At 42.3% G+C, this 16,460-nt stretch overlaps 1 protein-coding gene across 1 annotated transcript in view; it reads left to right on the forward strand.

Moving 5' to 3' along the window:
- The window catches only part of LOC126299472 (organic cation transporter protein-like), a 382,823-nt gene that overhangs the window by 196,529 nt on the left and 169,834 nt on the right, over positions 1–16,460 (forward strand). The window contains exon 6 of the mRNA XM_049991395.1: positions 13,792–13,921. Within this exon, the coding sequence (XP_049847352.1) occupies positions 13,792–13,921 (130 nt within the window). The remainder of the gene's footprint in view (positions 1–13,791; positions 13,922–16,460) is intronic.

Here is a 16,460-nt window from a genome sequence, read left to right on the forward strand (position 1 = left end):
TGACTTTTAATATAATTGATGTAAATGTTCCCATTCAGTACCCCTGGTGCGGCGTTTCAACCGGACAAATGTAGATTTGAATTTCCCTCCATATCGTAGTACCACCGGAGGTCGCGATTGGCGCTCTTGAAAGCCATAGGCAACTAGTAAACAGTCAGAACCTCAAAATGGCTGCCCTCTGAAATAATTCGATTCTTCTGGTACCATAGATTAACTGTTTGCGATATTGTGGTCAAGTGTAATGCTTCGGAGAAGTATGGGGAAGGTTCCGTTAGCTCGGTGAGGAAACCTCATTCGGAGAAACGCGTGTCACGCACTGCGGCAATCATCGAAAAGTCTCAGGTGCTGATTTAGGAGGACCCGGGGCAATCAGTGAGGATATTGGCGTCAGTATTTCATGTCAGCTGCGAACAACGAGTCTATTGAATGTCAGTTGACGAACCATGAGTCGGATGGCAGAGGACGACCTCATACGAGCCATTTAGTCCATAACTGGCTCCCGGATAACGTTGACACGTTCTAGTCAAAGGAATTCTGGCCACCGAATATCCTGGATATGGAGCGTAGTCGAAAGAGACACCAATTACAGCGCTGTTTTGAAGAGTGCGTACTATAGCTTCACGCCAAAATTGGAAGCCGTCATTGCAGCTGAAGGCAGTTACATCTAGTAATGTTGTACACTACGTGATCATAAGTATCCGTACACCTGGCTGAAAATGACTTACAAGTTCGTGGCGCCCTCCATCGGTATTGTTGGAATTCAGTATGGTTTTGGCCCACTTTTAGCCCTGATGACATCTTCCACTCTCGCAGGCAAACGTTCAGTCAGGCGCTGGAACGTTTCTTAGGAAATTGAAGCCCATTCTTCACGGAGTGCTGCACTGAGGAGAGGTATCGATGTCGATCAGTGAGCCCTGGAAGTCTGCGCTCTAAAACATCCGAAAGGTGTTCTATAGGATTCAGGTTATAACACTAGTCTCTGTCTGCTACCGCTGTACCATAACCTTAAAGCTGGAAGCAGGTTGTGTGATAAAACTATTTTATTAAAGCAATTATAGTACAACGCAACTGAGCAGTGTTACCCTCTGAGAGGAATTTTGTTGTGTTGAGCGTGTTGTACCTAACGGAGGTGGCTTATCGGAAGTGAAAGTCAGAATTACGGAAATATTTGAACAGTAACAAACAAAATTTTGCCTATCTGCACTGTTTAACAGGTAAAGAAAACGGTCGCCAGCCTAACTAGGCAACAGAATGATTAACATTCTCGTTCAAGAAAATAGTTATTAGTAACTGGAATGGATAAACACAATCTATACTTAGTAACACGCGAGTGCAGTGAACTCTTGACACATATGTGTACAGTAAGATTGAAACTAACGGTTAAAGCAGCACAAACTATTTGCAAAGTTATAACAGATACCGAAACACACTGTTACTTTCAGGGCTTACACAAACTGAATGGTCTTTATAACGTTATTGTTACTATTAACTGCAGAATCATTAATTGGATATAGGTTAAGTCTCAGTTAAATACTTTACTATTTAAAATGAAAGTTAATTGGAATCCAATAACAGGTTGCTTCTCACTATCATTTCAATAAAGAAATTATGGTTTTCATAATTAATGGTCTTTCCGTTACTTGTTACCGAGCATTAACACAATAGACAGACTGTGGATCCTGGTATACTATTCATATGCACTCCTAATACACAAGAGAGACAAACACTTAGCAAACATGAGTATATAACGTTTCATACTGCAGTTTTCCACTCTTACTACATCGAGAGACAAAATTAACATTGCGATTTACAACAGGCAGTAATGTGATCATATACTAAGGAAAACTTTATAAGCCTCAGTCTTCAGAACTTTTAATTTGAAGTTGGCAACAACACATTAATAAGCATTTTTAATAGAAAAATTATTTTCTGCAAGCATCAATTACTTTAGTTCACTTTCTTGCCACTTTGACTTTCTTTTTACTATGTTCAAGAAACATCAATTAGCAAAACACAGGGCTTTAATGTTCTTTCAGTAAGGACACTCGGACATCATTTCAGTTCAAACGGAGAGGAACCTGAGAGGTGTTATGATAAGGAGAAAAATCAAGGTAGGTACATAAATGCAGTTATAAATTACCTTATATTTGAGCACACTAACACATCGATTTAGCTGATACTTCGCTGTACATTATTAAAATACTCCTTTACAGTGATTGCGCAATGTGGTGGCGATTGCATGTCGGTAGGTGGAATTGCAGGTAGAATTGCTGGACTCTGTCATTTCTTGGTGGCGATGATAGATACAAATTCCAGAATAGTTCCAGCTATTTATCCATCCATCCGAGGCATTGGAAAATGGCAGAAAAAACCTCTCTCGGAACCAGCACAATATGCAACATTTACATGGCAGTGCACAGTTTTGCAGTTCGCCCCCCTGTTGGCTCGCCCCCGATTGACTCTCAGTTCCACTTTTTCTACCTAGGCCAACCACAATTTGCGCGCGCTACACAGTTCCGTCCCCGAGGGGAACCACAACAACTTTTACATACAGAATAACAAAGAACCCTAAGTGAGGATCAGCAGTTTACAAAACAGTAAAGAAATACATTAAATAAAACAGAGCATTTGCACATATTGACATTTCAACAAAAAAAAAATATTCACACAGAAATTACAATTATATACAGTAAGTTTTGTTCCCTCCAAATGGGACAAAGAATTTAAATGACAGATACACTACATTGCATAGAATCATATCATGACATCGAAGTTCTTACAAAGAAATGAGTATACAATTTTATGTTATCGATTCAAACAAACACATTTACAGAAGCTCAACGTTATAATATTAAATGAAACAAAAACCAAAATAAATCATTGGAGTATTAGAGCTATGGTGTTACAAGGTCAGGAGTCTATCCAAGCCCATCCATTACAAGGATTTTATTGCCGTGTAACCAATCCGTCACAGGCTGTGCATTATGAACAGGTGCTCGATCATGATGAAAGATGCAATAGCCATCCCCGAATTGCTCGTCAACAGGGGGAAGCAAGAGGGTGCTTAAAACATTAATGTAGGCCTGTGCTGTGATAGTGCCGCGCAAAACAACAAGCATGCAAGCTCCATCCAGGAAAAACACGACTACACCATAACACCACCGCCTCGGGCATTCGCCATATCTACACCCTGCCATCGGATCCACATTGTGTAGCGTGATTCGTCACTCCACACAACGTTTTTCCTTCGTTCAGTCGTCCAGTGTTTACGATCCTTACACCAAGCGGGGCGTCGTTAGGCATTTACCGACTTGATGTAAGACTTATGAGCAGCCGCTCGACCAAGAAATCCAAGTTTTCTCATCTCCCGCCCAACTGCCATAGTACTTGCAGTGCATCATGATGCATGTATTAGAGAAATGTGGATATTACAAACTGACGAAGTCGTAGACGTAAAAGAATCGCAGACATTTGCAATTCCTATAAAACCTGCATCTTAAAAATATAAATGAACTAAGCGAAATCATACGATTCGAAAATCACATACTGAACGTATTTGAAAATTATTTTCCTTACTGATACCCAGAGAAGTGTAATCCTGTTCGACTACATAGTAGCGTGTATCCATCAGCCTCTCACTCCTGACAACATAGCAGATGCCTCCTCACTTCGCCAGTGTTTGTTTTTTTATTTTTTATTTTTATTTTTTTTGTCGTCAGTCTACTGACTGGTTTGATGCGGCCCGCCACGAATTCCTTTCCTGTGCTAACCTCTTCATCTCAGAGTAGCACTTGCAACCTACGTCCTCAATTATTTGCTTGACATATTCCAATCTCTGTCTTCCTCTACAGTTTTTGCCCTCTACAGCTCCCTCTAGTACCATGGAAGTCATTCCCTCATGTCTTAACAGATGTCCTATTATTCTGTCCCTTCTCCTTATCAGTGTTTCCACATATTCCTTTCCTCTCCGATTCTGGGTAGGACCTCCTCATTCCTTACCTCATCAGTCCACCTAATTTTCAACATTCGTCTATAGCACCACATCTCAAATGCTTCGATTCTCTTCTGTTCCGGTTTTCCCACAGTCCATGTTTCACTACCATACAATGCTGTACTCCAGACGTACATCCTCAGAAATTTCTTCCTCAAATTGAGGCCGGTATTTGATATTAGTAGACTTCTCTTGGCCAGAAATGCCTTTTTTGCCATAGCGAATCTGCTTTTGATGTCCTCCTTGCTCCGTCCGTCATTGGTTATTTTACTGCCTATGTAGCAGAATTCCTTAACTTCATTGACTTCGTGACCATCAATCCTGATGTTAAGTTTCTCGCTGTTCTCCTTTCTACTACTTCTCATTACCTTCGTCTTTCTCCGATTTACTCTCAAACCATACTGTGTACTCATTAGACTGTTCATTCCGTTCAGCACATCATTTAATTCTTCTTCACTTTCACTCAGGATAGCAATGTCATCAGCGAATCGTATCATTGATATCCTTTCACCTTGTATTTTAATTCCAGTGCTGAACCCTTCTTTTATTTCCATAATTGCTTCCTCGATGTACAGATTGAAGAGTAGGGTCGAAAGGCTACAGCCTTGTCTTACACCCTTCTTAATACGAGCACTTCGTTCTTGATCGTCCACTCTTATTATTCCCTCTTGGTTGTTGTACATATTGTATATGACCCGTCTCTCCCTATAGCTTATCCCTACTTCTTTCAGAATCTCGAACAGCTTGCACCATTTTATGTCGTCGAGCGCTTTTTCCAGGTCGACAAATCCTATGAACGTGTCTTGATTTTTCTTTAGCCTTGCTTCCATTATTAGCCGTAACGTCAGAATTGCCTCTCTCGTGCCTTTACTTTTCCTAAAGCCAAACTGATCGTCACCTAGCGCATTCTCAATTTTCTTTTCCATTCTTCTGTATATTATTCTTGTAAGCAGCTTCGATGCATGAGCTGTTAAGCTGATTGTGTGATAATTCTCGCACTTGTCAGCTCTTGCCGTCTTCGGAATTGTGTGGATGATGCTTTTCCGAAAGTCAGACGGTATGTCGCCAGACTCATATATTCTACACACCAACGTGCATAGTCGCCAGAGGCAGATTGGTCGACAGCGTTTCAGACCTGCTCAGTCGATGTCAGGTTGCCCGGTGGACCATAGAAACACCTCATCTTTGTGGAGTGTTTCTGAAACCGCGAAAATACAGGGTGACAATTATTGAAGTATATACAATAAAATCGTCATAACTTCTGAACGGTTTGCGTTAGGAGTACAAACTGCACGGTTGGCCGCGGGGCATGATGGGAATTAGTATGCGCATGCATGGTTTGGTTTAGCGACGAAGCCCACTTTCATTTGGATGGGTTCGTCATAGGCGAGCGGTCTAGGGCGCTGCAGTCATGGACTGTGCGGCTGGTCCCGGCGGAGGTTCGAGTCCTCCTTCGGGCATGGGTGTGTGTGTCTGTCCTTAGGATAATATAGGTTAAGTAGCGTGTAAGTTTAGGGACTGATGACCTCAGCAGTGAAGTCCCATACGATTTCACACACACACACACACACACACACACACACACACACACACACACACACACACACTGTATTCGACAATCAGCAAAATTGGCGCATTTCTGGGACTGAGAATCCGTAGCCGGCCGCTGTGACCGAGCGGTTCTGGGCGCTTCAGTCTGGAACCGCTCGACCACTACGATCGCAGGTTCGAATCCTGCCTCGGGCATGGATGTGTGTGATGTCCTTAGATTAGTTAGGTTTAAGTAGTTCTAAGTCTAGGGCACTGGTGATCTCAGATGTTAAGTCCCGTAGTGCTCAGAGCCGTTTGAAGCATTTGAGAGACCGCATTTCACGATAGAGAAGTCTACACCCCTGACAGGTGACTGTGTGATGTGCAATGTCCAGTCATGGAATAATCGGTGCCATATTCCTTGATTGCACACTGAGTATCAAACGGTACTTGAAGGTTTTGGAGACGATTTCATCTCCATTATCCAAAGTGACACTGACTTCGACAAGATGTAGTTTATGCAAGGCGGAGCTCTACCCTATCGAAGCAGGAGGGTGTTTGATGTCGTGGAGAAGCACCTTGGTTACCGCATTCTGGCTCTGGGGCACCCAGAGGCCACTGTCGTGTGCCTCGATTGGCCGCCGTATCCTCCGGATCTGAACACATGCGACTCCTTTTTGTGGGGCTATATGAAAGACAAGCTGTACAGCGATAACCGTAAAACCATTGCTGAGCTGAAAACAGCCATTCACATTAGATTTGATTAGATTAATTATTCATTCCATAGACCCACAAAGGAGGGGTTCCTCCTGGGTGTGGAACATCTCAGATAAACACATTTCAAAAATGTAATTAGAAAAACTTGAGCTTCAGTAGTTTTAATGATCCTCAGTCAATAAACAGTAAAATTATGTACATGAATTAAAATTAAACTTCTAATATTTACAGGTTTTATACTTACATCTGCTTTCATTAAATCCATCATTCACACAGTAGCTAGTCCCTTTTCTATTACAACCAAATATTGTCAAAAATTAAAGTAAATTATTCATTTCAATTATCCTCAGTTAAGAACAGTAGGTAGTTACTTGGCTGTTATCCTCAGTTAAGAACAGTAGGTAGTTACTTGGCTGTTACAACCAAGTATTGTCAAAAATTAAAGTATAATAAATTTTCATTAAAATGGTCTACTGCACTTGTTGAGAAATTCATGTATGGAATAGAAGGAGTTGGCCACCAAAAATTCTTTTAAATTATATTTAAATTGTGCCTTGTCTGAAACTAAACTCTTAATGGTTGCTCGTAGCTTATTGAAAATATGCGTTGCTGAATGCTGGACTCCTTTCTGGGCAAGAGTAAGTGATTTCAAATCTTTATGTATATTGTTCTTATTTCTTGTATTGATACTGTGTACTAAGCAGTTAGTCGGAAAAAGAGAAGTATTATTTACAACAAACTTCATTAAGGAATAAATATGCTGAGAAGCTGTGGTTAGTATCCCCGATTCTTTGAATAGGTTTCGACATGATGTTCTTGGATTTACACTACACATTACTCTCATTATACGCTTCTGTAATCTAAAAAATTTTTCTCGGTTTGTGGAGTTACCCCAAAATATGATACCATATCACATAATGGAGTGAAAATAAGCAAAATATGCCTGTTTTTCATATTTATATCTCCTATGTCCGACATCATTCGCATTGTGAACACAGACTTGTTTAGCCGCTTTAGGTCATCGACAGCGTTGACATTCCGACACTCCAGCGGGTCATACAAAATTTCGATATTCGTCTTCGCCACATCATCACCAAGAATGGCAGGCATATCTAACACGTCATAACCTAAATCCGAATATCTGTAGTGACGTTTACATGTTGAATAAAGTGTGTACACGCCGTAGTTTGTAACGGATTTATGTTTTTTTCATGTAGTTAACTAATTGTCACTCTATATGTGTGCATACGCTCGAATAGCTCAGCTGCCTTGACGATGCTTTGTTGGTTAGTGGGATGCATTGCGCAAGTGGTTTTCAACTCGTCTCCTGCGATCAGTGAATACACACGTTGGAGCTGCGCAACATTTATTTAAGAAACGAACGCAGGCGCTGGGTCATAACAAACTGCGCTTTTTCAAAGTCGTTTATGTTAGCGAATTTCCTCATTTGTTGCCCGTATACTTCCTACGGCGTCCTGTACCCGCAACGGCATCTAGTGCCATTCAGTCTCGCGATGGTCAGTGGTGACAATGCTTTGGCTCATCAGTGTATATATATTTTGGGAGTTTTGTCATTGTAGCATATGAAAACACGCCGACAACAGCGCCAAAGACGGTAGCAGGTCACAATCCTCTGAAAATTGCTTTTTTCAGGGTAACTCTAAAATCGTTATCCTCTCCAACAAAGAAATCGAGAAATCGCTATTTCTGCCCTTGCTTTCGGCAAATTCTTTTGTTGTGGTTATAACGTATTATAGTTTCTGGAATCCAATACAAAATCTAAAAATAATTCTTTTCTTTCAAAATCTCACTTTCAGACGCGTCATTCAATTGCTTAGATATTTCCTTGGCTACATTGTATACAATGCTGCAGTAATTACATGTCGTCCCTCATGTGCAAAAAGTGAAAAGGTCTTAAAATCGTCCCTCCACAGTCCTCGATAGGTAGCTGCTATGTTGCAATATTTAAGGGGAATGTTCTCCAGTCTTCGCAATCTTATACATAGCGCCAGCAAACATGGTATTAAAAGTCCATAATATGAAAGGGGTAACAAAAGAAAATGAGGCAGGTGGAAAAAAAATTCAGTAAACCGCTTATTATGTCAAAAGTAATCGCCATACTGTTATTAAATTTATCCCACTGTGAAACAAGATGGTCAGTGTTGGTTCAAATGGCTCTGAGCACTGTGGGACTTAACATCTGAGATCGTCAGTCCCCTAGAGCTTAGAACTACTTAAACCTAACTAACCTAAGGACATCACACACATCCATGCCCGAGGCAGGATTCGAACCTGCGACAGCATCGATAGCGCGGTTCCAGACGGAAGAGCCTAGAACTGCTCGGCCACACCGGCCGGCGATTGCTTATGAAACCATGATGTACCACCCATGAGCGCATCTCTTCGCTCGAAGCAAATCATCGGCCACGAATGTCTTCCTTCAGAGTTCAAAAACATGTAAATCGTATGGGGAGAGATTGGGACTGTATTGATGGATGTGTACGGGCTTCCCAGCCGAACATCTGGAGCGTGGTCGAAACAATTGGTACGCCAGCCCCTGGAAAGTCATAATGAAATTTTTCTTTGGTTGCAAGGGCCAGATGCTCATTGATTTTCTGGAACAGGGCTCTACAATTAAAGCACAGCGGTACATGGATACTTTGCAATAACTGAAGCGCGCCATGAAGTCTAAAAGCCCACGAATGCTGACAGACAGCATCATTCTGTTGCAGGATAATGTTGCCAAGGTTGTTTCGACTACGCTGAAGAAATTTCACTGGGAAGCCCTCACACATACTCCAAATAGTCTCGATCTCTTCGCGTGCGAATTCCATGTTTCTGGAGCGCTGAAGGAAGACATTTACGGCCGTCGATTTGCTTCAGGCGAAGAGACCCACGACTCGGTACAGTCATTATTCTGTAAGCAACCGCAAAGATTTTTCCATGAAGACACTGACCGTCTTGTCTCACAGTGGGAAAAGTGTATTAACTGTTATGGATATTACTCTTCAAATAATAAAAAGTTTACCTACTTTTTTCCGTATGTATCGTTGTCTGCCCCTTATGGTTCTGTCGCCTCGCAACACATCCAGCTTCAGCAGAAGAGCCATAAGATATTAAAAACCCTTTCATGTACTGAAACGCATTGTCTGTTATGAAACACCGCAAATAAAAACACTCTTTTCAACTGCATGGACATATCTAAGTTCAAATTCAGACGTTTCATTGAATCGTACCATCTATTCCATCTTGGAAAGCCACGCTTGCTCATACTTTGCCGTAAACCACTTCAGTTATATCGAATGACTTCGGACGTCCGCCAGCTTCCCATAGAACGCCTTACATTTGCCATACCGTAGTGCACTTCAACTAATGCAAGGTTTTGAAGAACACAATTAGCATCACCTGTATTTCATACATTCTTTGTAGGCACGGAACGTCAAAAGTATGATGATACATGAATATTGTGTCCCGTGATATCTGTTGAGTACCAATCGGAAAATTCTCAGACATTTCTAGACCAGTGGCTTGACCACGGTTGTAAGCATAGTGCCGGCCGCGGTGGTCTCGCGGTTCTAGGCGCTCAGTCCGGAACCGCGCGACTGCTACGGTCGCAGGTTCGAATCCTGCCTCGGGCATGGATGTGTGTGATGTCCTTAGGTTAGTTAGGTTTAATTAGTTCTAAGTTCTAGGCGACTGATGACCACAGATGTTAAGTCGCATAGTGCTCAGAGCCATTTGAGCCATTGTAAGCATAGTCTTGACGGATTAAACGAAGTCTGTAAACGCTTACACGAAATTGTTTTAGATTGCAATTACTGTTGCAGCGACTCTTTTTTGGATATAACCTGAATCCTCTGCGAATTTCATGTAGTATATTAGCTGCACGATTGTAGTTAAGAGCTCCAGAAAATCTCTTACATGTCAAAGTTTTGGCATGTCTGATAAGCGTACCACCATCAAAATGGGCTGCTCTTTCCTTAATTTGAACAATTTTCGGAGGCAACTCAAATAAGTTGTAACATTAATGTTAGGTTAGGTTAGGTTACCAGTCGGAAAATTGGTCACCCGCAGGCAACACTCGTTAATGCTGTATAATGTCACATTCAGCCTTGATAAGTGCCTAAAGTCGTCTAGGCTGAGAGTCCAAAAGTTTCTTCAGATATGCCATATCTAACTGAAGCTACTCAATGGTGGTTACATCCCTCAGAGTTACCAAAGAGCGGAGACGTTGACTGCAACTTTTCGCCCGCTGTCGCAAGTAGTCCCAGACATTTTCAATGGGACTAATATTTAGGGGACCCCTCGACATTTGATAGGGTGCCAGAGAGTTCGTCGAACCAAGAACATAAGCTTGCAACACTGGGAATACGTCTGTTGTCATTTTGAAAGACTGGAGTATTCGTAGCATATTCACTATGAAGATGAACGGACAACACTTCGTCACCAAGAATACTGAAATAAATATCCCTGTTCATGTAGAACTTAACCTGAATCGTTGGGCCCAAGGCCTGGTACGAAAAACAGGCCCAAAAGATGAAAGAACCACCTACGACTGCCGGTTACATGCCTCAGTATAAAGTTCAGTGCACTCAGTTCCCTTCAAAAAGTTCACTCAGAAACTGGTTGTGATGGACATTGAGTGGCAGCGGAAATTCCTGTCGGCTTTGAAACTGATTGTTACTGACAATGCCCGACATTCATCTCCAGTCCCTGCCATTTAGGAAAGTTTTACGGCCACTGTTCTTACGCCATGTTTCATGGCTGCGAGTGGTACACCGTTCCTTATAGACCCGTTGGACGATGTGGCCATGGGCAACTAGAAAGACGACAGCTCAGAGATGAATCCAGGGGTGGAGACCGGGGAGAAAGGGCTTTCGCAGTGGAGGCCCCCCCCCCCCCCCCAAAGAAAAAACTGCACATGTTCCTTCTTAATCTAAACAGACAAGAGAGGGAGAGAGAGAGAGAGAGAGAGATTCTTTGCAACATAGCATTCGCACTTACCAGTCTCTAAAATTTTCTCGCTATTGTGGCTGGTCTCATACTGACGTGAGAAGCTTCATGGAATACCTCCTAATATTGTGTCGGACCTCCTTTTTCCCTGCATGGTGCAGAAATTCGATGTGGCATGGACTCAACAAGTCCATGCCAAGCTACCTCTATAGCCATCCACAGCTGCAAAGATGTTACCAGTGTAGAGTGTTGTGTACGAACAGATCTCTCGATTATGACCTATTAAAATTCGATGGGATTCGAGTCGGGTGGCCACTCGCTAATATTATCCAGATTGTTCTTCAAACCAATAGCAAACAACCGTAGTCCGCTGACATGACATCGTTTGGGAATATGAAGTCCATAACCGGCAGTAAATAGTTTCCAAGTAGCCAAACATAACCATTTCCAGTCAATGATTAGTTCAGTTGGACCAGAGGACCCAGTCCACACCATGTAACCGTAGCCGACTCCATTATGGAGCCACCGCCAGCTTGCACAGTGCCTTGTTGACAACTTGCGTCTTAGGGGGATCTATGCCACTCTCGAACCCTACCATCAGCTCTTACCAACTGAAATCTGGACTCATCTGAACAGGCCATGGTTTTCCAGTCGCCTACGATCCAACCGATATGGTCACGAATCCAGGAAAGTTGCTGCAGGCCATGTGTTGTTAGCAAAGGCACTCGCGTCTGTAGTCTACCGCCATAGCCCATTATCACCAAATTTCGCCTCACTGCCCTAACTTACACGTTTGTCATACATCCCACATTGATTTTTGTGGTTATTTCACGCAGTGCCAGCAGTGACAACTCTACACAAACGCCGCTGCTCTCAGCCGTTAAGGGGGGTAGGACGTCAAAAGGGCCGACTTGGAGCTGGAGAGGCATCACAGGACATTTTAATTTCCAGTGTCTATAATTTTACAAGTAAATTCACAAAAATTTGTCAGCAACACCAGGAAGGATTCACGTTTCACACGTATTGCAGTGGAAGTTCGAAAACATAACAAAATAATTTTTTACGTGCGAAATTTAATCATTTTTTCACTTACTAATGGCTGCATTTGTTGCTATAGGTACACTTTTCTTCATAAGTTAGAGAGATTCTTCGATGAATTTTGCACAGCATACATACCATACTCACAGGTGTATGAAACTCTAGAATTTATTTAATTTATGAAAAAACGAATGAACTGTTATATTTTAGACTTCATGTTTAGAAAAAAACACAAATTTTATAGTTAATTATCTCAATTTTTACTGCAGTTTTTAATAGATTTGGAAAATTCTAGAGTTTCATACACCTTTAAGTATGGTTTGTATACTGTGCAAAATTCATCGAAGAATCTCTCTTACTTATGAAGAAAAGTGTACCTATAGCAACAAATACTGCCATTAGTAAGTGAAAAAAATGATGACATTTCACATGCAAAAAAAAATCATTTCGTTATGTTTTCGAACTTCCGCTCCTATGAATGTGAATTCTGAATCCTTCCTGGTCATGCTGACAAAGTTTTATGAATTTATTTGTAAAAGTATAGATAGTGGAAATTAAAATGTCCTGTGGTGCCTGTCCTGCTCCAAGTCGGCCCGTTTGACGTCTTACCCCCGTTAAGTGAAGGCCGTTGGGAACTGCGTTGTCTGTAATGAGAGGTAATGCCTAAAATTTGGCATTCTCAGCACACTCTTGGCACTATTGATTTCCCTATGTATTTCCGAAATGGAATGTCCCATGCGCCTATCTCCAACTACCATTCCGTGTTCAAAGACTATTAATTCCCGTCGTGCGGCCATAACCACGCCGTAACCCTTTTCTCATGAATCACCATAACCGACTGCTCCGCTTATGCCTTGTGTAAGCGATACTGTTGCCATCTGCATCTGTGCATATCGCTATCCCATGACTTTCGTTACCACGATGTGTAGTAGATTAAGGAATTACCTTCGTTTACTCTAGAGAACTTACGGAGCGAGGTGGCGCAGTGGTTAGCACACTGGACTCGCATTCGGGAGGACGACGATTCAATCCCGTCTCCAGTCATCCTGATTTAGGTTTTCCGTGATTTCCCTAAATCGTTTCAGGCAAATGTCGGGATGGTTCCTTTGAAAGGGCACGGCCGATATCCTTCCCTAACCCGAGCTTGCGCTCCGCTCTAATGACCTCGTTGTCGACGGGACGTTAAACACTAACCACCACCACCTACTCTAGAGAACTTGGAGAGAGCACGGTCCTACAAAATGTCTATGAGCTCAGGATCTTGGAGGCCAAAATCCTGGATTGGACTGTACAGTGGCTCCATTCTGCTATTTTGTCACCTCTGCACGTCGACCTCTCTTGTGGCGCTGATTCCACACAGGCTCGTGGCAGATATTCACCACTTCACCCCCTAAACGTCGGTCAGTGGTGCAGGATGACGAGTTTGCGTTGTACCAACCTTCTACACCGCTTCAAAGCGATCAGTGCCCTCTCTTATGCAGGATTTTGTCAGATGAGCTTATAATAGGTAGTGGAAACGTCAACGACGTGGTGTGCAGTGATGACTGGTGACCTGTGTGCAGGATGGTGCTGACGCTCTGCTACGACGCGACGTGGCGCGACGTGAATGACCTCGGCTTCCCCGCGCAGGTCGTCTTCTCAGCCAGCGCCGCCACCATTCTGCCGGCCTGCCTCATGATCCTCTGGCTTCAGGTCAGCCACAGCACTCCGACATATTCTATACTGCCGTAGCTGTTCAGTTCGAGTTTAGAAAGTGTCTGAATTGTGTTCGTGTTAATAGTTTGATTGCAGCTACTGAATATAAAGGTGACACAGAAAACGATGTACAGGACGGGCAAACCAGAAAACTTGTCATCCACCTTAAGATAGGCAACCTGACTTAAATCATCAACTTACGGCGCAGTGTTGTAAGTTGGATTCCCTGTCGCAGGGTGTATGAAATATTTTCTGGGCCTGTTTCACGTTGCCGACCCTGTATAATACTAACGAAATAAAACCGCTACTTTTATCCTGCCGTTAAAAGACAAACATAGACTAACTTGTCTAATAACTAATACTGAATTTTAAGTCTGTGGTTTTTTACTGTTTATATCCATGCTATAGACATTTAATTCTTTGTTGGACAATGGCCAGCCGTTGTGACCGAGCGGTTCTAGGCGCAACAGACTGGAACCACGTGACCGCTACGGTCGCAGGTTCGAATCCTGCCTAGGGCATAGATGTATGTGATGTCCTTAGGTTAGTTAGGTTTAAGTAGTTCTAAGGTCTAGGGGACTGATGACCTCAGACGTTAAGTCCTATAGTGCTCAGAGCCATTTGAACCATTTTTTGACAATGGCTTTATTTGTCGAAATACGATTCCCTGACATTGCTAAAAGAATCTGCGGCATGCAGTGTCTATTCTAGAATACTGAATCGCTTTGTTCTCATTTTGAAAGTGTGTGTTGTTCCGTAATTTACGCCCGAACGGATGGTTTCTTAACACGCCAGAAATGTGCTCTGTTTCATCTGTATCACAGTGGCAAACTCTGGTCGAGTGCATCATTCTCATCATGGTAATGTCACTGTAAAGTTTTGACGTCACATTCGTGGGAAGATGATTATGTTAAGCAAGAAGACCACAACTGTATAAGAATTTTACCCACGAACTACTATAAATCCCTTAAATTCTCAGTACTAACAGGCATGTACAGAGCTAGTACAGATAGCACAATCTTTTACAATCACGTTAAAAGACACTGGCGAACGCTAAAATTAGCACAGTGTTCCGCCTGTTATTTGCTCGTCATAGTCGTGATATCTTCCAACTTTGACATGATTTCAACAGTTGTTAATTTTTGTTAGTTCTGTGCACACACTCACGACTGTATTCACGCATCACGTCCTGTTGTCTCGTCGGCCTATTTCTCTCTATCCCGCCCCTCCGTGGCCGTCATCATCCTCAGACACTGGCGATCCTTTACCACAGTGTCTCCATCTACCTGCCACAGTCTGATCACCTGAACACCACGCAAGGATCACAGTATCAAAACATGCGTTACTCACGCGATAATCCAATGAGCACTTTACTTTTTAGCATAATTCCTTTTTTCGCCGTGCTTTCGTAGTCATTGAGTAACATATCAAGATACTACCCAGAAAACGTTGACCTTCATACATCTGCTAAAGGTCATGCACATCGTGTGCCCCACACAGATGGCTTTACAAGCCCCACCCTTATAAGTGACATAATCACTACACAGATGGCTTTACAAGCCCCACCCTTATAAGTGACATAATCACTCTTATCAGTGATGTCATCATCTTTATCAGTGACATCATCGTCCAAAAAGCCAAGCCTTATCTCCTTCCTCCTCCTCCTCTTGCCAACCAATCAAATTTATAATTGGTGAAACCAATCCAGTTGCGATAGTGGAAATTTAAAAAAAAATATCCCGCATGGTGGTCCTAGCTCACTTGTGCTATGTAACCCCTTCCCCTTTACAACCAACGACAGTGAAGTATTTTGGGGACCACTAAATGAAACAGTCACTCAAAGTCAAATGTCAAAATAGTGGATCTAACACAGTTGTGGTAGCGGAAAATTAAAAAAAATTCAAGATGGTGGAATTAGCCCAGTTGTGGTTTGTAATCCATCCCTCCCCTTACCAGAAATTGCATCTCACCACTTTACACTCCATTAAAATGAAGCAGCGAATCACAAACTAGCTCCAGAGTACCCAGCTTGGCTGTACTTAAAAGTATCCACACACTCCGCAGTCTTGCATTATGCTCAAAAGAATTTTTCCATAAGTTACGTAGGGAGAGTAACTTACAGTATTTCCACATCTAAAAAATGTCAGCAAAACACACACACTAACCTCCGCCTGAATTACGTAAAATGGCGGCATGCAAAGAATATTGATAACTACGTTTTTTATTCTACAGTTCAAAACTCTTTATGGATTGTCTCACCAGTCGCATATTAAACTTCGTTGGAAAGTATACACCCTTGGCTATGGATTATGAGAACGAGTATACAACATACGCTCCATAAATAGTTAAAAACCAAAATTTGCATATGAATGTAATTAATAAATTAGAAATAAACAGTTGCTGCATATGAGTTTTACTTTATATTTTGCAAAACTCCAAAATTGCGAAATAAAAAGAGCCCCCGCTTTGTGCTCCTGTTGCTGACAGATGGCAGCATTCATACATTGATTTACTAAATCTAACAACAATGCTTGGT

The sequence above is a fragment of the Schistocerca gregaria genome, chromosome X (genome assembly GCF_023897955.1).
Source record: "Schistocerca gregaria isolate iqSchGreg1 chromosome X, iqSchGreg1.2, whole genome shotgun sequence".
Lineage (NCBI taxonomy): Eukaryota > Metazoa > Arthropoda > Insecta > Orthoptera > Acrididae > Schistocerca > Schistocerca gregaria.